The sequence below is a fragment of the Acipenser ruthenus genome, chromosome 22 (genome assembly GCF_902713425.1).
Source record: "Acipenser ruthenus chromosome 22, fAciRut3.2 maternal haplotype, whole genome shotgun sequence".
In the NCBI taxonomy this organism is placed as follows: Eukaryota; Metazoa; Chordata; class Actinopteri; order Acipenseriformes; family Acipenseridae; genus Acipenser; species Acipenser ruthenus.
In genome coordinates this window covers 7,253,528-7,277,994 of record NC_081210.1, presented here as the reverse complement: position 1 = coordinate 7,277,994, position 24,467 = coordinate 7,253,528, and the positions used below count along the sequence as shown (strand labels likewise).

Genomic DNA, 24,467 nt, shown 5'->3' with positions numbered 1-24,467 from the left:
TCTGTTTTAAGTGATGCCTGTCGGCTTAAAACATGTTAAAAAGGAAATTTGGAAATAAAACTATTTGCAAAAACTTAAAAGGAATCGACCCCACACCCAGCCCCCCAGTAATTCAAGCCCTGACATTTGCCTCTTTTGCTGAAGGAAAAACATGTTTATCAATTTTTCTTCTATTAAACTAATAAAGCAAAATACTTATAAAATACCTTATATAGCTATCACATGTATGCAACAGATAACATTTAATCTTAAAAATGAGAACTCCATTGTCTCTATGTTTTCTTAAACTTTGCGGGATAAAATATACTTATTTTATAATACATTTAAAACACAGAAATAAAAATAAGGGGTCACCAGATTAAAAATAATGTATCCTGCCTCTAAAGCAGCTTATTTAGATATTTAAAAAAAAAAAAGAAAGGTCAAACGAAATGAGGACGTGATTAGTTTTTTTTAAAACATTTTTTAAACTATTTGTATCATATACAGTACTCAATTATCAATGTACATTTTTTTAAAGAAATTAAATTGGCACCTGGGAACCTGAAACTATTGTATTATATTGTTGCTAAAAACAACATAAAATGTATACTTAAAGAAATAAAAAAAATTCTGAAACAACATGAATTTCACAAATGTGAAAATAAGTAGTTCATAAATTATTTTGTATTATTCACCAACATTTGTTTTTTAGTGGGTTACCTGTAGTGAACTGAAAGTGAATATAGGACTTATTTCAACAGAAAACATGTTTCTAGATACATTTGTCATATTTTACAACCCCTCCTATTGTTGTGAGGGGCTATTTTGATGCACAGTATCCAAACAGGACAAGCTTCAGTGCACGGCCTTGTAAACATGGCATGGTGATGTGACATGACAGCGTTGATTTCTACAATTGTCGCCTACAGCTACACACAAAGCCGTTTGCAAGCAGATATACAAATAGCATGGATGAAGAGAATATCCCAACACCATACAATGGTACCGGTATGAGCCGTTATTGTTAGACTGCAGTAGTCTAACGTGTTCACGCAACAAGAGTGATGATTCAGATGACGACAGCCGCCAGTTTGTTTTAGCAGCTGGTCAGTGGATAAACCCTCCCACAATTCTCTGTGATTGGTTGCAAACATGAACGTTGACTGTTCAGTAATTCTCCAGATTTGTACGGCGCTGTACAGCTGCTTTTTAATGCTGGTGGTCGTTCAACCTTCCCTTTAGTCACATCAAGTGTCATTGTACTGTAATAAGTTAGATATGGTAGTAACACAGCAGCCTGCATGAAAATACAATATTCTGTTACCATGCTCTTGGGGGAAAAAAAACGACGAAATGAGCGTCCCAAGAAAGGTTCTGGGGACACTGAGACCAGTGTTCCAAAAGTTGTACTGTCCCGTCCAAAACGGGACGTCTGGTCACCTTACTCATGATCTGCCTGGACTGAGCTACCATAAGCAGCCAAGATGACAACGATTCAACAGGACAAATCTGCAAAGGGTTTTAACATGGCAATAACTCAGGAATTACCATTTCTTAATTCGTTCAGGGGAATTGAGGGTGGCAGTCTAGTCCTGTTCTTCAAAATGCCTCACACTCATCACTTTTGTGTACGGACATATAAGAGGAAAACCACATGGAACAGCTTATATATAAAAACATGTGGCCAATTAGGTGTTCATTTCAAAACGAGGGAGTATGTGTGCTATGGAATGGATTTACAGACATGGAAAAGCTTTAAGAAAAAACATCTGAAGCTGTTTACTCTTGAAGATTCACAAACAGTTAATTCAATTTCAGCTGTCTTGTACTACATGGAGTCCAAGTCACAGGCTGTAACCATGGCAACCGGTGAATTTGGTTCAGCTTTGTCTTGCACTATGATACAACTAGTTCCTAATTAACATATGTTGTTACCATGGTAATGACAGTTGTTAAAGCCTGGGGTTCAAAATGATCGTGGGTGCACAGCTCCATTTCTTGAGGGCCTTTCTACACCATTATGCTTATGTCATCAGTTAAAACGCAGATATGACTGGTTCAATTATGTAATGCAGGGTACGACTAAAACAAACACAGGGACTAGAATGGCTCTCTATGTGGTGACCTCTGTATCCCTTAAGCAGAACAAACTGTGTTTTACTGACTTAACAGACATCAGAACAGTGAATTAATTAATATATACACAATTCTCAAGGGGGGGAGGGGGGAGGGGTCTTCATATAACCAATGATACTAAAGCAGCTTGAGGGACCTAAATTATGAAACAGAGAGAATTTAAAACAGACTGTGATGCACCCTGCCTTATATTTTCCCCAAATCTCATTAACTGTATACCAAAATTACTGATCAAATTCCTGAATTCCTGAAATTGGTTAAGCATTCTATGTAAGACAAGGTATTTGCTGCAAATGTTTATAGGAATGGTCTGCATATCCTGCAGCCATGTTCTAGTATCGTGCTGTATGTATTATTGCATTTGCATTTCTGTGCAAAATGTGTTTACTGTAACCAGGAGACAAATGTACATTACATGTAGACCTTTAGGCTCTACTACACTGTCATCTTCTTGAGAGCAATATCAAGATGATATTTGCAATACATAACGTAAGGAGTCCCTTTTGCGTAGCGATGCAGTCACCTGAAAGGACCTTGTATTCCAGCCTAACAGTCTAACGTCTAGAAAACAAAGTTGAGGGCAGTGTGTATCTAAACCAGTTAAACCCACAGATAAAATACACCCACATTGGCCTGGGGGAGTAAAATCTCGACTTGTAAAGGGAAATCTACATAGTATTTTAGCTGTGCTACTGTAGTTGCTGAAATTAAACAACAATGACTAAAAATATAAAAACACACTATGTAACGCAGTTGGAACATCTAATTTAGGAAATTACTATAGTATTTTTGTATGCTTGTGTTGTTCTGCACTGAAATCCCATTTTTGGTTGAACACAAACCAGATCTAGAGTCTGGTAACAAAGAAAATGTTCTTACCAGACAAATTGGACTCCTTCTGCAGATGTAGATGCTAAAGTACACTGCAGGGTTTTCAGATCGTGCCATGTTGCTTAGCAACTGGATGGTGAAACCTCATGGGTTAAAAGCCGCTTACGAGCACTACAGCTCAGTACACTGGTACCTGGGGGTCTGCCGCACCGTTTCATAACCACCCTTTAATTCCAATTTATTATACAAATCCTGGTTAACTCTTTAGCCCATTGATGTGCTGAAACAAAAAGCATCTGCATTATAGACACTAGCATTTGAATAACAGCAACAAGCTATCATTCTTAGTAGGAGAGAGTTGAGGCAGAGGCATAGAAAGATTCAAATCAGCCTAAACCTAGCAAGAGTGTAGTACAGTTTTACATTGGCCTGTCTTTCTGCACCTGTGCCCGGAGTGGATAATAGATGTTGCATCGCTCTCCATTCAGCAACACCCTTGGCATTTATAATACTGACACTTCAAACATCTTGGTAGCAGTTGCTCAGTAGAGTTATGCAAAGGATGTGTAAAAAAGCTTTGCGATTCAAGATTTTAGACAGCAACCGCACTGAAGCGTTTTTGCAGATTAGAGTACTGAAGCTAGAAGACAACGTTTCTTATTTTTTAAGTTCCAGATAAAAATGAATTAATTAAAAATTAAGAAAAACACATGCAAAGGATCCAGCAGCCGGTTACCCAAAAAGAAGTTGGCAAATAAAAATGTTCAGACAGCAGACAAGCTGTAAAAACACTGAAGAACTGCTGTACACAAATATCAGCTTCTTAGAATATAGATATTTGAGAGATGACTGAAAAATCTGGCAGAAAAAAAGAAAAATTAGCAAATACTGCAGTACTTCTTTTGAAGGAAACAGGCTATTCAACATTTTGTGATGTATTCTATAAATGACCTTGTATTCAGAGTTGGAAGCCAGTATAATTGACAGAAGCCTCCCACATAGAACAGCGAACAGTTATGATGGGGTCTATTGTGACAGTTGACTTTAGAATGTTTCACCGAGGTAATTTTCCATGGACCAGCATAACCAGTTGAACACCAGTAAACCACTAACTCCGACCAGACTACAGCAGTCTTGGTCATCGCTGGCTTCATAAAGGCTGTGTCTGGCATAACAAAGAAATAAACTACTTATTTTTACTATGCTATTTATAAGCCACAAAATGCAATGTGAGAATGTTTCAAGCCATGGCCTCAAGTCAATATAAAGGACACACACACACACACACACACACTACCGTCATATTAAGTCTTCAGTACTTACCAAATCAAATTAAACACCAGTAAAAAGTGAACAGGTAATAAATGTACAGCCCTTTTTCTTATATGTATTTGATCTACTCTGATAACCACAATATATCATGCTTCACTTTAAGAATATAATCTGTTCACATCTCCCTCCCCCCCACCCAGGTAAAGAACTTGTTTCAAAAGAATTCCATGTAAGTGACTAGTTGGTGAACCGTGCCCAGATAGCATTCACTTCTGAGCCTGTACAAAAACACCTTCAGGCAGCGCTACAAGATGTTTTCCAAAAGCTTTCTTTGGCGGCGACGCTAGAGTAACCTGCAGCTGCATCTGCCCGAGGCCCTTGCAACAGCAGTTTCTAAAGGGAAATTTTTAAATAAAGTGTTTAAAATAGAGCAGAGAGAAAATAAAATTAAATTATACATCATGACACACTGTTATTGTGGGGAGAAAACACACCCGACGACTAATGTAATGCAGTGAATGCTTGTGTGTCACTGCATGTTTCTTGCTAGTTTTTTGTACTTCTGCAAGGTGTCATACAAAGAATAAAAATGCTTTAAAACATATTCCAAAAGCCTTTAAGTTATCAATAAGCACAGCATTTGACCTACAGACCCAAACTTTGCTTCAGTGCAATTATGGCCTGTCGCTAATGTAGTGTTGAAGTGGCGCAATACTGTTTTCATGCCGATTCAAAAAAAAAAAAAAAAACTAAAACAGTCTGATAGCTGAAATGAGGTAAAGAAAACAGCCCTAAATTTTAGGAGATGATACTTCTCTGCTTTCTGGTAACAGATGGAGCAATATGTTTAATTTAATTCATCCTATGGGATTACACACGATTATTGACCAGTTAAGGAATTTAAAAACAATTTATTCTTCCATCCTTGACTTCTCCCAGTCTGACAAAGCATCAAGCACCTAATCCTGCTTGACACCACACACACAGCGAAATATCTCTGCAGCAGAAATGGACCAATCAAGCTATATTTTCTTGCTAATACAGTACATTGAAGATTTCCTGCAGCAGATGAGATAGATTATGATTAAGCATTGTGTATCTTCAGCTGCTAAAACATCTTAGAATCATAAGAGAGAGAAAGAATGCATTCTTAAACTAATTTCTCAGGCAAATGCAAATGAGTGCAATACAATACTGGCCCTCTTTGTAGGAGTTTGTAGAGACAATACACAGGGATTCATTACATTATCTTCCTTTATTCGTATGCACTTATAGGACAAAGAACGAGGTTCATAACCAACAGCAATGTCTCATTTCAGAGAGTCCCCAGTGAGGAAATAGAATAACTGAATTGGAACTTAGAGGCACACATCCATTTACAAGTTCACATGTGTTGATGTATCGCTAGACAAGTGTCCTTTTGGGAACAACCAAGTATCGAGAACTCACAGCACAATGAAACTGAAAGGTGATCTCTGCATGAGTTTGCCAGAGCAGTGATATTTCCCTTGCTTTTGGTCACCTCTAAAATGTGATTTATATCCAGCAAGATGACTTGTCCTGCACTGTTTCCATAACCACAAGAGGAATTGTCCTCTTGTGGTCCTGGGGCTGGCTTGAAAATGGTTTGATATTGATCCCATTCTTTTCCATCAGCACCAGATGGATGGAGGAAGCTACCTAATGAACATCCAAGTCAAAGCATGCTAAGAGTTTAGAACCGCAGGTAGCAAAATAAACATTTAGGCAGAACGGAGGGCTGTGAATGAACTTTACCATCAGGGAACTATGAGATTGGCTGTGTTTTGGCGATCTTTTACAAGATTAGTTTTAGACTAGTTTCATGGTGCAAACGGACAAACAGGCAGCAGTCTGACATCAAACTGGTCTCAGTTGGCAATACAACTACTCCCTCCAAGCCACTTTTATACAGAAGTGGCAATGCAAATTGGATTGCCGAATGTAGATTCGAACAAGACATCAACTTGTACAGCCTGGCTTCATGGAGCCAAAACAATGTTAAGAAGTCAGTGTCCAACAACAAATAAAGATGTTTGATTATTGACTTTGTTTGATGCCCAAATGCATGCAAAAACACTATGAAATAGAAGACACACTCCAAGTCTGCCTCAGAGTTAAGATTACACATGGCACGCCCTTGCAACATCTGATAGCATCCAGCTTGACCACAACAGATCACAGGAAAATTAGAAAAGTTAATTAAATTTATTATTCATGAAAAACGTTTTTGAATTATGATGCCCTCAATATGATATCCAACAGCAGCCACTTCTCAAAACACAAATATGTAAAAAACAAAAAAATGACAGATTGCGTTTCAATATTGTATGTTACCAGTTATAAATGTATTAACATGTACTGTACAGCGATCTACAAAACCTATTAGTACTGTAGTTGAATGCATTTAATGATTTACAGTAAATGTTGCACACACTGTTGGTTTCCTCAAATTACCACAAATACCAAAATCTATCAATGTTTTCCAGTAATATATAAGAAAGCAGATCTTCTTGTAATTCTGGATAATGGGAGGAGCAAGGGGATATGAGAGGAATTTAATATAAAGCTACTGTACATACAAACATGCATTTTATTTCATTTTGCCTGCAACAGATGAGTGTGTAACCCAATAGAAAACAGGAAGATCTATTTCCATTTGAAGCAGTGGAGACTCACAGCACATATAACATGTGATAACATAATCCTAAACAAGGAATCCACTTCAGAAATAGGTATTACAATCTATGAAGGAAAAAACACAAACAGAACAGAAAGTAGCTTGAATAAATAAAAAAAATACAGTACTTTCCAAAATGGCTTATCTTAAAATTGAAATAGTACAGCACAGGAGATTGCCATTGAAAACTCAAAGTAGCATTTTACAAATCGAGTATTACAAAACCACAGAGGCAAATGTATTGCTTCCAGTGTTAGTTGGAAATTTCAATATGGCTTGTAAATTACAATTAAGCCCACCACACTAAGTGCTCTTCATCCATGCACCCAAATGCTTATGTTGCAGGGTAATTGTTTCACTACAGTAGATATGGATTTTGGATTTTCAGGTGTTATTAAAACCAGGTCCTTGCATGTCCTTAAGATTGGGAGAGGGGCTGTTTTAAACACAATATTTTACAGTAGAGTGCTGATCGCATTACAGCTAAAAAAAAAAAAAAAAAAAGTTAAATAAATAAATAAATCAATAAATAAATCAATAAATAAATAATCCACAGACCGGAAACCACAGCAAACAAACATGAAAACGAGAAGCTGATACAGTTACAGAGGGAGAGAGGGAGACAGAGAGAGAGAGAGACAGAGACAGAGAGAGAGAGAGAGAGAGAGAGAGAGAGAGAGAGAGAGAGAGAGAGAGAGAGAGAGAGAGAGAGAGAGAGAGAGAGAGAGAGAGAGAGACAGAGAGAGAGAGATTACGGTCAGTGTTAAATTTGGACCATAGTTAACATTTTTTAAGGGAGGGGTGGGGGGTGGGACATCTACAAAGCAGATATATTTAAAATCCTGTGATATTTATATCCGCTTAGTGGCTAAGCAGACTGTTGGAAAAGCAAATATGGTCAGATTTCTAGGAAAAAAAAGTTTATGAATGAAAGTGTCAGGAAACACCTGTTGTTTTTGCAGTCCTTATGCCCCCAACAAAGATGGTGCATCTTATATATCACAATTTGCAGCCATTTAAGTAAGCGGTAAAACACATGACACAGGAGTGAAAGGGAATTGAAAGCATGCTACTGCTCTGTATGTGAATGGCTGAGGTGCAGTGGAGAAGGAATGGCACTGCACTGCCGCAGTGGAGAACAGCAGGGCACGGTCCAGGCTGCACACTGGAACAGTCAAAGTGAAAATAATCACTTCTGTCTTAGTCTTAATTAGACACATTACAGATGACTGGTGTGCCTGTGTGCCTTAGTGCAGACAGAGCGACAGCTTTAGTACACAGATTGACAGGACCAAGACAGCCGAGATGTGAGGAGTAGGAGGCGGGAGGTAAACTGGGCGAAGTCCCCCTGGAAGGCTTTCTTTCAACAAATCTAAAAAAAACAGATTCTGAAAAATGAAGAAGGTAGGTACAGTAAGTATTATGTGTTATTATTTAAAATGGGTCATAAATCACAATAATAGCCTTTGCAGTCATTTGTTACAGGTTACTGGGAAAGGACCAAGGGCATCACTTTAAATGTACTAAGGTCACATTCTTTACAAGGCTGGTCAATTGAAATTACAAGGAAATACTTCAATAAGTCAAGATAAAGACCAGAACTGTAATCCAGGCTGTGTCAAAGAAAAATGAGCCAGCAGCAGCAGAAGCCATTAAGACACAGTGACAACAACTGATAACTCCTGTCATATCCAATTCCAATAATTCCAACTCTGCTTCCTCAAGATGCACAATTAAAAATATGTTCCACGATGCTATCACTACCATCATGTGCAGTATTATAGTAGTACTGCCTGGGGAAATAGACACGACCAATAGTTAATTTCCCTGTTTCCTCATACAGTAAAACTGACCAGCTCTGTCAGGATGTGGACTGGCTATTAACACAGTTACAGAATTTTCTTAAACAGGTACAGCAAAAGCAGGAATGGACAAACACCAATATGCACTTCCAATGTAATGTAGATTTTAAGCCTTGGTGTTGTTTTACAGTAGCATGAGTACAATGTTCCATTCATATTATATGCATAGTATACCAAATGCTGTATGCAATTTTAAAAGCATGACAGCGCACTATATTGAATGGCTTATTATGCTGGGTTAAAAAGTTAATTTTAAACATGTTAAAAACTATATTTAAATGGAAATGAATACCTTAACCCTGCATCCAGTAATGCTGCATATAAAATATTTCCTCTAAATTAGCAGATTGTTAACTCATTGGCATTAGTGTACCAGAAAGTGCGTTGTAGTTCTCTTCATTTACTACAATAATACCTGAATATTAATCCACTAGGGTGTATTTAGGCAAGTCAACACCAGAGTAAAAGGGTAACCATTTCCGAAACTGCACGAGCTGACCAAACCAGCAACACCCTGAGACACCCACAACAGCAATATAGGATATGAATAAAAAACAGTTATTAACCTTCTCAACCCATGGTGCCCAAATACCCTATAGAATAAGGACTGCTGCAGTGGTAATTATCCAGCCTGGACCAATTTAATCTAAACACACTCCATTCTACAGACTACGACCTGGGAGTGATCCAATGCCATCTGTACACTTTCCTTGCTATAAAAAACATAAAAGCTGGGGTGTCAACTTTATAAAGGCTTCGGTTTCATTAACTACATTTTTTATTGCTTACTAAATTGCAGCGCTGTTTATCAATGCAGAGTCGTTGTCTACTACAGTTCCTGAACATTGCACAAGCAGGCCCCTAGCTTCCTTTGTCACCTCTGCACAATCAATAAACATATTAAATGGAGGTTTACTGTACTGCAGTTAGTGTAAAAGTTTACAATTACTTATTAACAAGTTTAAAGTGAACCCCCATCCACCCACAGATGCAAATTCTTACCACTGAAGCTTACTGTTCCTCGTTTGGATCACTACATGCATCAACTGAGTACTTGTATTAGGTGGGGCTGGGGTTCAAGGTAAAAAAAGTGGTCTGCATTGTACAGTATGTGAGAATGTGTGTTTCAGTGTTTTATCACTAGTCAGATCATACAGGATCTTTCTGTGGGGTTACACACGCCTTTAATCTCAAGTACAATCTTTTTAAAATGTTAAATATCATCTATTTTTAGGAATCATGAACATCAGGCTATAAACAAAAATAATACGCTAGCCATGTCTTTAAATGAGAATATATATTTACAATATGCATGTAGAGTATTTATTTTCAAGGAAGTATATGAACGCTTCCAGTTGGGTTCTTTATGTTTCCAATACCGATACAGAAACTTGTCTCATTAAAAAATGGAAATGACTCAGCAGTACAATCAACCACATTCCAAACTGAACATCTGCACTTATATCCAAGTTTTGATAATGCAAACTAGAAATATGAAACAAATAATGAAGACACAGCCACATTCAAAACCAAAACACGGAACTGGTTAAAGAGACATTTTCATTGATGTCAATGTATTGAATTCTACTGGTGACCACAACTTCATTAGTCACTCACACGAATGCTTCTAGAGCGAGAGGCTCTTGACTCACACACACAAAGTCCCATTCACGTTGAGATGTACTTTCTGCAAGACACCCAGCCTTGAAAGAGGAAGGGGCAGAGAGGTTGGAAGTGGAGAGATGGAGAGAGCAGTACCATATGTAAGAGGCACAAGAATAAAGAATGGTTTAGCTTGCACAATCACTCAGCCAAGCCCAACCCCCTGTGACAGACTAATGCATGGTTCCACCAACCTTGGATAAGCGGATGACTACTTGCTGGTTCACTACACTATTCACTGGAGAGTTTTAACTATACTGCATGCTAATTATTGATGAGCAATCTGTACCATGCTGCATCACTTGGCCTTTCCGTTTCCAATTATATAAAGCAAAGTACGAACAAGCCTGACTGCTGTTAGGTGGACACCAATGGCCTCCACCCCCAGACAGCAATTACAATGATGATGGACACGCCAGTCAAAAGTTGTTTTTTTTTTTGTTGCTTTTCTTTATACTTATCTACAGAATGTTTTGTGTCTCAGAACAAGGCTGGAGAGAAAATGACTGATCAGTTTCCAACATAGTTAAGCCACACTTGATAACATTGTCAAGAGATATCAATGACCATGATGAAGATAAGGTGTAACAAACATCAGCCATTTCAAAATGAACCCTTCACAAATGTATGGTTTTGGCATTGTTTGCATCACACTGTTAGTCAGCCCATACTCTACAGTACATTCAAATCAGAATGTAGAAGTAAATTTTGCAGGTGCCAGTGTGGGTGTATCTCTCTTTCTGTATGTAAATCAGGCTGCGATTCTAAACATATCAAACAATACACTACTGTAGACGTACCCACACTGGTCCTGAGGTGCACAAAGTGAATAAACTACAGTACAATAAACATAAACAATCAACTGTTGATTATTTCCAGTAATCTGTGGAACAGTTTGAAAACTGAAGCAGAGTCAGAAAGAGGTAATGGGGCGTTTCAATGTATATTGTAAAGAAATGCAAATAGTAATTACATGCTTAAGTATCTAATCCTCATTCAAACAAACTAACCAAAAAAAAGGGAGGGGGAAAATGGAGGAAACAGCATTGACAGTTTTATTTATTTGTATTCACGAGAACATAATTTAAACAATGAATTTCATAACTGTAATAAACACACTTTAGGATATGATCTTGCTGTTGTTAATAATAATAATAATAATAATAATAATAATAATAATAATAATAATAATTTATTACCAATATGAATATTGCCTAAGTAATTAGCTGCATGTCAGTGACATTCTCCTCCACACTTAGCACCAGGATCATTTTGGAACCCAGTACCAGCTTAGAATGCAATACTGCACTTGACTGGTTATGGTACACACTGGACAACATGAATATAAAATTAAGGTAGAAATTCACTGTACCTCTCAGTGCAGGCACTTATACCATCTCATTATCAGCAGGGCATGAAATCAAAAAGCCACTGTGACAGAAAGACAATGATTCTTGGTGGTAAATCTCCCTCCTGACCTGTGAGGGTGCTGAGTAACGGGAACAGAGCACCCTTGTCTGCTTGGCCTGACACTTCATTCCCAGGGTTAAAAGGAAGTCGGTCATTTAGAAAAGGGGCAGAGCTTTGGTACATTAACTCATTGACCCGGAAGGGAAATAATGTGTCAGCCGTGGATTGGAGGAGCGACTGCAATCGTTTACCGAGGGGTCATGAATGACGGTATAAGTAGGGGACGAAGCGACGTAATCTGTTCCTTTGTTTTGGTTATTGGAAAAGAACCTGAGGATTTGTGTATATGTATCGTGAGTGTTTTGTTTGTTTGTCTAATTGTGTCTTGTGTCGCCAAGGGCCAGCACAAACCCGGCACTGCACATGTATCACAAAGAAACTGTATTTGCACCACGAGCACTAATTCACGCACTAAACGAACTTGTGCATGTGTTTTATGTTTTGTGTGGGTGTATAATAAACAGGACTATTATTTCGGGACAAACCCGGGGATTACAAATTAAGTAACACAAGATTACACTTGGTAGCAGGGAAAACAGGGCTTTTGTTGACCATGAAATGTACTCATGTATATAATTTTTCATTACACTTCTGAAAATATGTCAAGCTCGATAATCACTTTGGCTAGTGTCATCACCACTGAAATGTTTATCGACTTAAGTTGAACCTTGTATTTTTGAATGAGTGTTTTAATGTTATGAATAAAATAGTTTGTAATCACTGATCTGTTAATATTATACATGTAACAAAATGGTAAAGAGTAAATTCTATAATCTGTGCTTCATTACTGTAGTATTTAACATTCCTCTACCCCAAGTTTAAAGTCAAACTGTAGGAACCTCAAGCAGGTTAATTCAATAATCACAGACAGCAGTACGATATAGTGGGTATTGTCTACAGAAGGATTTAAACACAAGTACCGTAGTAACAGTTCTCTTACTGCTAGTCTTTACAGCCCACAGAGACAGCCCCTTACAGTTTCACACCTTTGTTCCATTGCCATGGTCAGTACAAGCCAAGAACAGAATCAGGCAAAAGCCCAATACTCTCCAATCAGACTCCAAAGCTACATAGTAACACTTGGACAACTGGTGTTATTTTCAGATTCAGCACAGAGCATGTTCATTATAGAGAAGAAGAACCAAAACATTAAATTACTCATACTTGGCTTGCATTTTTGCCTAGTATTGTAATAGGAGCTTCTGCTAGACCAGAGGTGCCAAAACTGCAGCTTGTGAGCCACATATGGCTCTTTTGCAGTTCAAAGTGTGGCTCCCGGTGAAATGCTGGGGGACGCACACTTTGCGACTCGAATGAACTGAAGAAAGAATAATAAACTAAAATGCAAAGAAAATGGAGAAAAAGTACAAATACACACAACAAGTTTATTATTTTTGTTCTCTTCATTCGTGTTAATTATTCTTTCTTCTCTCCCCTTCTCTCTCTTCCGTTTCTTTGAGCCCTGCATGTTCACTGCAAAGACATTTCATCACTTGATGACTTTTGACAATGCTCGCTGGCGCATGCTATTTCGATAACCTCGAGTGAAAGCCAGATGTGCAGTTGAAAGTCAATTTCGTAATTTTGAATTAAGTGCTCGTTCGTTTCATGGAGACAATGGCATTGAGCAAACCCTCCATGAGTAATAAACGAAAGTATGACTTTGAGGAAGAGTTTTCTTTCACTGAAAGCACTGTTAACCCTGTGTTCATCTGCAACAAATCGCCTGCACACTGTAGTCTGTACAAGGCGAGCAGCCTCAAATGTCATTATAAAACAAATCACTAATTTTCTTCTGAATATCCTCCTGGATCAGATTTAAGGAGAAACAAGCCGACCTCTTTAAAAGCATGCCTTAGCAGTCAGCAGATGCTCCTTTCGGCATTCAGTACAGAAGCTGGTGCAACGACTCAAGCAAGGTTTGTATGGCATGGAATATCGCTCGTGCCAAACATAATTTTTTATAAAATTGGGAGTGTTGGCGCTAGACTAGAGAATGCATGTTTAAATGTTATATTGCAGGTCTAAAATGTATATTACAGGTACTGTAATCTCTTTCAAAATAAATACAGTGCATTTGTCATACATAAAGCTCTCAAAAGTATTTAATACATGCAGCAGTCATTTGTCTTTTTATGTGGTGTTTTTTTTAGAGAAATCATGGCAGTTATCGTATTTTGCTTCATAATAACCGAATATATTGAATTTAAAGTGTGTAATACATACAGTATAAACAGAAATAATGGAAAAACACCCATGTTAAAGTTTAATACACTGTAGATATACAGTACAATACAAATTGCACAGGAACTGTAAGGCTCTGCAATGTTCTATCCCTTGTTCTTGTGTATTTTGTTGCCATCAAGAGACAACAACTACTGCACAGAGTAAGTGCAAGATTCCGTTATAATGTTTGAGAGAATAAACAATGCTATTATATTTCAAATGTCTTGCTCGCAAATATTTCATGTTTTACAGTACGTGTCTTGCGGCTCTCGGCCATATGAAAATGTTGGCATGCGGCTCGTAGGGTCAGGAAGTTTGGCCACCCCTGTACTAGACAGTTTCTATCTTGCTTTTCAAACCATAGACACTGACTTCTCTAGGTGCTGTGTCGTTTATCACAATATCATTGAGGGGGGTATAGTATCATAATCTCAGGGCATATGGCATTTGCCCCTCTTGTCTGTAGTTTACATTTACATTTTACATACTCTAGTCTAGAGCAGGGGTCTCCAACACTGGTCCTGCAGGTTTTATAGGTGTCTTCACATCATCAATGGCTAAAGATCTGGAACACCTGTTAATAATTGGTTCAATTAAGTAACAGAGATTGGGAGAAACAAAAAACAGCAGCCACAGTAGTTCCCCAGGACCAGGGTTGGAAAGCCCTGCTCTAGAGAACCACTTCTCTATATGTGATCAAACTGGCTAAGGACATTCTTAAGTATAGGCTATTGATAGTACCATAACTGGAAGTAAATAGAGACTTTCTGTCTGTCTGTGTCCAACTTCATCTTTTAAAAATCTTGATAACTGGTTGTCAAATTCTGACTACATTTGCTAAGGACAGTATTCAGCACAAGATATTAGGCCTAATCATAATCTTGGGTGTATATGGAGTATGTCTGTATGACCATCTTTATGTCATGTTATTTTTGACAGCTTCATCCCTAATTGTGCTTACTGATTAGCAATGTGTTGGATATGAGTCGCAAATCACCGTCCACATGTTACCATTACACTTCTCCAGAAATTGTGGCTCATTTAATTTTCACTGCCATACTTTTTATGACCAATGTGTATGCAAAATATTGCTTCTAGCTCTCAAACCTCAATTCATTAGAAATAATATAACCTCTGTTACATTATTAAAGATCTTCTGCAACATTTATCAACATCTAATTGAAGATAGAGTTAGAACAGTAAGGGGTGATGGGGGAGAAATATAACAGGTTTGACATCAAGCCCCAGAAGTGTAGCTTATACTATGCTGATATCAAGAACTGATTTTCAAATAGCATACTTATTGCTGCTTCTCAAACTAGTTCTGTTACTGGTTTTTTATTTTTTGTGTCAGTGCAGTGTAAAATACATATTGAGTTTATATAAAGACACAGCTTGCAGACAACCTGAAAGGCTGTCAACAATTATACCTTTCAGACTTAATCCTTTCTCTGTGTCTGTTATAAAACCTGTGTAAAAGAATCGCACTCACCGCGGTTCGTTGCCCCTTTAAAAAACACTGACCCAACACAGAAATTGATTTTTGAAGCGCGGTTGCGCTATTTTTAATGAAACAAAAACAAAATAAACAAAACAAACACCTAGCTCTCTTTGAGCACTAACTAATACAAAACAGGAACCGAAGCTAAACAGGACAGCTAAGCTGTTTACCTGTACAAAAACAAAAGAAACAAAACAGCACACACAAAAACAAAGGCTTCACTCTACCCTTTTTTTTTCCCTTAATTTTACGGCTGTACCCACACACCAGCACAGCCGGGCTTCTACCCTCTTCAGCAGCTGCCCAGAGCAGACTGGCTGCTCTCCTTTTAAACCCTGCACCTGGCTCCAATTTTCAATAGTAGCCAGGTGCAGGTAATGATCAATCAATAAAACAATTAAACAAAAACAATTAAACAAAACAATTAACAAACCAAAAATGTGCCTTCCGCACATGTTTTCCTAGAGGGAGGAATTTACTCCCTCCCTGCTGTCTCACACATCCCCTCCCCCATGTCTTTTCAAGACACTGGCCATACAATGGCCACCTCCCTCCACCCTTAAAAGACCACCCACCCTCAAGTCCACAAATGTCAATTTTCGCCCTCTTCCACAGGTGTGAGGGTGGGTTGGTCCCTCCAGCGTTTCCAGGGAGGGACCCAGGACCGGCGAGGAGGGACCCAGACGGCTTGTCCAGGGCGACCATAGCGCAGACCGGTGACCGGGAGCCAGGACTGACATGCAGAGGCGTGCGCCTGTGGACCTGCGCAGCGACCTCTGGAATTCCAGATGGAGCGCAGCACGATGCAAGGGGAGTGGAGCAATCAGCAGGGGGAACGCTAGTGACCTCTGCCCCTTGCGAAGCGACGTCTGCCTCTTGCGCAGCGACGTCTGGGATTCCAGGGGGAGTGGAGTAAGGGACCAGGTAAGCGACTGTGCCTGGCAGTGCTGCGACCTGGGAGCAAGGTCCAGCGCAGGGAGGTCTGGGCATTCCGGCCAGGTGTCCACGATGACGGGACTGGGGACCTCCCTCGGCAACGCCGGATTCACTTGCATGGATGATGGTTCTAGGAGAGGCGGCTCCTCCCCTCTGGGCTCTGGTAACGGCAGCTCCACCCCCTCTGGCTCTCGGGACGGCAGCTCCACCCCCTCTGGCTCTCGGGACGGCAGCTCCACCCCCTCTGGCTCTCGGGACGGCAGCTCCACCCCCTCTGGCTCTCGGGAGGGCAGCTCCACCCCCTCTGGCTCTCGGGACGGCAGCTCCCACTTTTGTAGCAGCAGCTCCAGTTCCGTTGGCTCCCGCTCTTGTATTATTAACGGGGCCACGCCCAGCTCCTGTCTCTGCCTCTCCGTCTTCCTTGTCTGCTCCTCCTGAGCAGCGGTGTTCTTATTAAGCCTCTCTATTAAATCTTTAAAATCCATTTTTGGGTCTCCAGGGGCGCCCACACTCGCTGCCACCATATGTAAAAGAATCGCACTCACCGCGGTTCGTTGCCCCTTTAAAAAACACTGACCCAACACAGAAATGGATTTTTGAAGCGCGGTTGCACTAGTTTTAATGAAACAAAAACAAAATAAACAAAACAAACACCTAGCTCTCTTTGAGCACTAACTAAAACAAAACAGGAACCGAAGCTAAACAGGACAGCTAAGCTGTTTACCTGTACAAAAACAAAAGAAACAAAACAGCACACACAAAAACAAAGGCTTCACTCTACCCGTTCCAATTGATAGATGTGAAACTAGCCTTTAAAAACTAATATCCAGACTTCCTGCAGTGATGGAAACATTTTGTAAAGTATACCTAGTCAAGTCATTTGTTTTTCTAATTCTTCTTAAGGGGAGGACTTAAAAATCTAACATGAAATACTGTACTACTATTATGGCTTTCCGTAGACTGCTGTGACATCATTTTGTAGTTTATCTGATTGCATGATGTTAAATTAAAAGATCTAAATTATGTTCATATAGTTTTTTTTTTTTTTTTTTTTTTTTGTTATGTCTCAATCCTAAAATTCTAAGTTTCAAAACTTTTGGCCATAGCTGTACACTCTACTGTATATGCAAGATTAACACTAAGAGGCTAGCTTTGTTCGAACCGGTTCAAGCTTGACGGCTCTCAGAATCCTTGTGTCAACATGTTCTATGGAATGTTTCCATTCAATTTCCCTAAAAGGATATTTTCAGACAGAACCCCACCCATGCATGAGTCACAACTTTCCCACTATATACCCAAAGGTATACCCCGTTAATATGATAGGTGAACCACACTGTACACATACAGATGGTGGACTTTATATATACAACTTTTGTGTTAAACACACAGTATAAGTTTACAATATATACACGTCTTATGTGATGGTGTTTATTCAAGTAATGGTGTTTATTCATGTAATGTTTAAAGATAAATATGAATAAGATGTTGTTATATATGCTGTCTTCAAAACTTACAGTGCTTTTGAATGTCAAAACCAGCTCTGCATGTATAGTCACCCTAAGAGATGTTTTTGTTGGTTGTGTTTGATGTCAGGAGGACCATTGTCCACAAACAGGTGTCAATAGAGGTCAGGAAGAGACATGGAGAGAAGAGTCTTTGTGATTGCGAATACAGGCGCTACCTCTGGGACCCAACCACACGACAGAAGAGAAAGCGCCTCAGGTTCACAGCTCCAGCACTTCAAACACATAGAAGATTTAAAACTGGGAATGTAGCAAGGTGTCAAATCTCACAACAACTTGAAGAACATGTGATGAATTTATATACTTTTATCATAGTTATGATAATGGGAGCACCTCCAAGAAGACAACAGATTGATCTACAGCCAGCTAACAGCAGACTGCTGTAGGCCTTGGCCTGCACAGAGACACGATACAAGATGTGCACACTTTACTTAAGGTGTTCCATGTGATAACATCCTGCATGTACTGTACTGTACAATACACTCGACTGTTGAATATAAAACATCAGAGCTCAACACGGTCCAAGCTGTTAATAGCAGGAAGGAGTCTGATAGCACATGTTTTTCATCGACAGCTTTTCCACATGTTACCGAGGCATTTTCTGTTTAATCCCCATTTAAAATTTTAAGTGGTTTTATCTGCAAAAAGAATGTGTGATTGAATTCTTTTAACAACATCAAACAATTTATTGTAATTTACTGAGCCCCCTCCCCCATCTCTGTACTATGCTGTACTGTACTTGGGTGTAGTTCAAAATTTTCTGTGGGTTGTGTTTTGTATTTAGTTACCAAGTGTAATACACTTACAGAATCATCTCCTGCATTATAATCTAAGATTTATGGCAACTTAGCTGCAGTACAACTTTTCTAAAAGTTGATTTTAGAATTTTTTTATTTTATTTTTGTAAATGCACTACCTTCCCTTTCAGGTATGTTTGGGAACATTATACCATATCGTCAATTTTGCATTAATGACTAAATTACTCTGAAAATGCTTCCCCACCCCCACCCCCCACCCCCCAAACACCCTCTGGTCCTTAGAATCTTCAGAGGATCCTCATACAGTAATAGAGCAACTGGAGTTACTGAATAACCCTAATGTACAAATGTGCTGCAGAAGAGGCTTCCTTTATTCTATAGGCCAATTCAAATGAGCAAGCTGGTTTGCTTCTCTGATCTAATACTGCTCAGCTCTAGTATTATAACCACTTCTCCCATTGCGTTTAACTGCTGACCAGGCAGGTGACAGAATCTACTCATATAGTAAGATTGATCTTTGACAACTGAAAATGATCAACAAGGGTTACACCATAGCCTCAGGTTTAACATGCATTTTTATACAAGCATTGCTAAATACAGTAACCACCTCTCTTAACCACTGTTTTCTGTTTCAGCGCCAGTATGACGTTCCTTAAATAGATTGCTCTCTTATCACGAGAACTAAAAAGTTCCTGTTATTGCCAACATCCAGTGAAAACGCTGTTAAAAGTCCACTATTCTCTTCCTGTTTTTGCCTCATATATCTGTAACATACAGTAATATTTAATGACATACACCTGTCATACATCTGTGCATTCGATGGGTTGGGCAAGTTGCTTAAAGTAAATTATACAGCACAGTATTGCATCCAAAGAGTTTCACTTTTACTGTAATCACACTGGAAATTTGACAACATTTACCTGGTCAAATTACTTATATATATATATTTATACACATAACAACCTCAAGGGACTCCTATCAACCTACAGAAATGAAGAAGATGAAAGGTAATTGATAAAATAGTTTATAGACATTGTACTTAAGCTTATTGTCATCCTTGTTACACCCAACACCCTATTCACTCCACTGATAGGAGTTAATTTTTGTACTGCAATATTCTCATATGTGTATGCATTTATCTAAATGATGAAGGGATGGGTCCAAATCACACACTTCATTCAATAAAGGGAAGAGATTAAAACACAAAGTTAACTAATCATTCAGATGTACTGCTAAAACAGTCTGGTTTTCTGCAGCCCTTTTTGAGAAACTGCTAACACATTTGTCAGATTTTGCAACTTTCAGTACTTTAAACAATCCTGAATCTGTTCTGTTGCTCCTACTACAGTACAGATCAAGAATTTTGAAGGCGAACAGTGCTGAAAGTTACAAACTCTGACAAATGGGTTTCTCATACAAGGCTGCAGAAAAACCCACAGCAAATCTATTTTCATTTCTAGATGTTGAGCATGGAATAAACCTAATCTTGTTCCTTAAAAGATATGAAATGCAATTATCGGCAACACCTGCTTATCAAAACTAGATGTGTGTCGCCAGAGGAATCGAGATATTTGTAAAGGGATAAGTCAGACGAGCACAGCGGGGGTTCCTCCCCATACTGAGCCATCACCACCACTGCTATGAAAAACAAAAAAACAATTTTATGAGATTAAATCAGCCACATGACCCTAAAGACTGGCAGTAAAGTCATGAAGCAGAATCGTGAGAGAGGGTCCGACAGCAAGGGTCAACGAGAGGAGATTACTGAAGATCAGAAGAAAAGAAAAAAACACTGCTATTTCCAGCCCCATCTGGCTCTTTATATCAGGAAGTAAAAATGTGAATTATTTGTACTTTGGTCAATGGCAATGCACTGTAACCAAAACACTTATTCTCACTGGCATTGGCTTGTTATTGATGCCACCAATCAATACAAGGAAGCATCAATTGAAACCTCAGGCTTTCATTTGCGGTTTATGGTACAAAAATTGAAAAAATAACATGTCAGATCTGTAAGTGTATTTCTGTAAACTCAAGCACTGGTCACAGAAGTGTGTTTTGAAAATGTGTGTATATAATATATATATATATATATATATATATATATATATATATATATATATATATATATATATATCAAATAAGTGAATTGAAATAAAACCAACAGTAATTTCAACTGTAAAACTTGCCTCTAACAGTTTCACTTCTGCTAAGAAAACAGGAAAGAGGTGGGTTTCTGCTGACACTATGATGTGTAACAAGTTTTAAATACTCCTTTTTTGGGGGGGGGGGGGTTGTCTTTTTAAGCTGTTTACAATGCTGCAAATGTGTAAAAGTGCCAAGGTGTAGTTTTAGAATACAGAATTGGCACCTGTAGAAGAATGGGTGTGGAATTCTTTTCACTTGCATGTTAGTACTAGTCTGAGCTACTCAAGGGGCAATGCAGATCATGTGCAGTCAGTAATGGAGCCCACAGAGCATTTCCTGTGTTGTCACTTACCAGTGTTTCGCAGCTCACAGACAGTACAGATGCATTTATTGTTGGTATTCATTTCAAAATTAAGAACTGTTGCTTTAATAGTACAATGTAGAATATCCTGTATTAATGATTGTATCTAAAAACAACCAACCAACCAACCAACCAACTAAGAGAGTAACTCATAGCGCTCTATTTTAAATAGTATATCTGAATTTGTCAAAATATTAACCCCTGGATTTAAAATGCAGCACTGTAGTATTATATAATTCTTACAGGATGAATCACTGCCACATTTCAAAATGTAATGCTACAAAACACTCCTGTACAGAACAGGGCAGTATTTGCATGCACAAATTGACCACCTAAAAATAAACTGGCATAGGTGCAACTTTCTCAGATAATATAACAAAAAAGTACTTTATTCTTCCGGTTTTTTGGTCAAACACAGCAGGTTAAATCAATTAACTGGTTTTCTTGATAAAATGACTGTGCCAAAATACAGTAAAACCACCGTATTGCAAAGAATACATTTATTTTATGTTTACAGTAATGCAGTGTAATTCAATATTCAACCTAACTCAATTGAAGCTATTGTGTTAGAGCTACAGAATCCTGTATCGGCGCTGAACTATAGCAATGTATTGCTCCTTCTTGGGTTTATAATACTGTACGTGTCACATCATTTTGGGTTTCCAACACGCACCTCATTTACACCAACAATGAAATGGGAGTCAAACAACCTGAATGCAAACCAGTTTGGAGCTGACTGAAGTTTTAATCTGATTGAAATGCTTCAATTCAGAAGTGCCGATTCCCTTGAACCCGACTGAGTTTTGCACACACAGGCTGCACACTTGTTTTCAGATTTTAGTAATCAATTCCAAAAGGGTCGATTCCTTGTGTGTGTAAAAGCAGTAACTGATAGTACTGTCGGCAGATGACTTGAGAGTATCTGCATCATTCCAAATCAAATCTGGTGACACCCCTTCAAATCAGCTTCAAATTCATACCGACTGAAAGATCAAGTTTTTGACAATCTGTTGAATATCATACTTTTTGTTTTCATAAGGATATTGTCCAAAACTTTTTTGACCTCATTCCAAACCCCAATCTGAATTGTCCCTTGTCTTACAGAAATGCAGTACTTTCTGCCATCATTTTAGGGTGCCTGATTCATTTCTGACATCAAATCAATACCACAACATTGTTTTGGACAAAATGGCACGATATACTGCATCGAGGTGTCCTGTATCTTTAGGCAACTTCCTGTCAATTCTGGCTCCCTGAGAGGTTTAAATATATAGGATTGATTTGATCCAACATGATGTCAAAATGTTAGGCGGCACCCATCATTTTGACATAAATGACCCTGAATTTATTTTGTGCTAGCAAAAAGAGGTTTGTGGAAAGTAAGTGTCCATATAAAATCTTGAAATAATTATACAATGAATGCAGCCAACGTGTCTTGAAAAAAAGGTCATCACAAATAAAGAAATCAAATCCAATACTATATAGATATATAAATTATCATCTATGAAAAATGTAATTACCAAAATGTGGACCACATGAGGACAGCAGGTCAAAGAACACACATTGTAATATAAAAACCTTTGGGTTTGAAATTAATTATTTGAAAACCACTGCAGATTAATGCATTCATCTTTTGACACTGTATAGACAGCAAATATTGTATGCAAAAAAATGGGTTCCATGCGTGCAGGAATAAATTATTACCCAAGAACTTGTGACCTACATTAAAGCAGAGTTCATGTAGAGTGTTATTATTTACAAATTATTAGGGCACAAGCCCGCTTGTTCATGCACCACTAAGTCGCTTCATTATCCGCCCCAAAAGAAAAAACGACTACATAATACTAACAGGATGCATTACAATGTATCACCGCATGATTAAGAAAGAAAGAAAAAATCTTGTAATGCAAACATTTCCAAAGCAAAAAGCACACCCACCTTGACACTGGAATCCTTGCTTCCCGAATCCCCTGCAGGTAAAACGGGAACAAATGGTTAGAACAGGGACCAGAAAACCGTCCTTTAACATCCAATTATTAACTGGACGCCTGTCTGCAAATCTGTCAGAATTCCTACAATAGCAGAAATAAGAAAGGAAGCACGGCTGCAAATGTCAATACTCTCCTGATGCATCTAGGAAATGCATGTCGCAAAATGCGCGTCTGAATGCAAGTATTTATATATGGCTCTATTGAAATGTTCCGTAAACATCTACAGTATATAGCACTGAATGCAAAATTAATTAGTGGCATTTTCTTTCTCGCAATATCACAATACTTTTAAATGTTACGATTTACGATAACTTGCAATCTGTTTAAAATACAACTCAAAATGTAAACTATGGAACATTAACCAATATAACCTATTATATATTACTCCTATTAAATTGGCAATTAATAACCACTTTTTTCTTTAAATTAAAAAAAGTAAAATGAATACTGTACAAGATCCTATCCAAGTGATATTAAGTTCTGAAACGGAATACAGCTGCTGCACAGGTGGAGCGAGTTTGGCTCCGCTGAGAGCGGAGTATCTTAGGTGGCTCACCAGATGAAGTCTGTGCAGTGGCTGCAGAAGGTCGGTTGCTTGAAGAACCGGGCAATAAACTTGTGATCTTTAACTTCATGGACGTTTTTCTGCCTCAGAGCCCCAGTTCTGGCAAAACCACGGGCGGTGGTCTCCTCGCCGTCACTGCCAACCGGATCAGCCATTTTGAACACGGAAGTGTTAATAAACAAAGTTGTGTTTTTTTGTGTTGATGAAGACACGACTGTCTGTCAGCCCTGTACTTGGCTGTGCAGCGCTACACTGAAGCAGTTCCTCTCCCGCACCTTGCAGACTTGCTGCTGCTGCTGGTACACTGAGCTCTTAGATCGGCTCTTACCGCTATCCACCTCTGTCTACCATGTGATATCCTTAACCCCGCCTACTACAGCCGATATTAAGATTGTATAATTGCACTGCATACTCTAGTTCAGATGCAACAACAAGAATTAATACTCAGCGAGAGATATTTCATTGCAAATGGAATCTTGTAAAACCGCGCATTGTGTTACTCTACAAATTTACAACCAGCACTGTGTGTCTTTTAGGTTAGGACC

At 38.6% G+C, this 24,467-nt stretch overlaps 1 protein-coding gene across 2 annotated transcripts in view; it reads right to left on the bottom strand.

The window, feature by feature from the left end:
• The window catches only part of LOC117431125 (protein kinase C beta type), a 117,146-nt gene extending 92,879 nt beyond the window's left edge, over window positions 1–24,267 (bottom strand). Inside the window, exons 1-2 of one of the 2 annotated variants that reach the window (XM_034051765.3) lie at window positions 23,914–24,267; window positions 23,305–23,336 (exon numbers count right to left, since the gene is read on the bottom strand). In XM_034051765.3, the coding sequence (XP_033907656.3) occupies window positions 23,305–23,336; window positions 23,914–24,077 (196 nt within the window). In that variant the 5' untranslated portion in view covers window positions 24,078–24,267. The remainder of the gene's footprint in view (window positions 1–23,304; window positions 23,337–23,913) is intronic. The other variant, XM_034051766.3, reaches the window with a different exon arrangement.
• Between the last annotated feature and the right edge of the window lie 200 nt (window positions 24,268–24,467).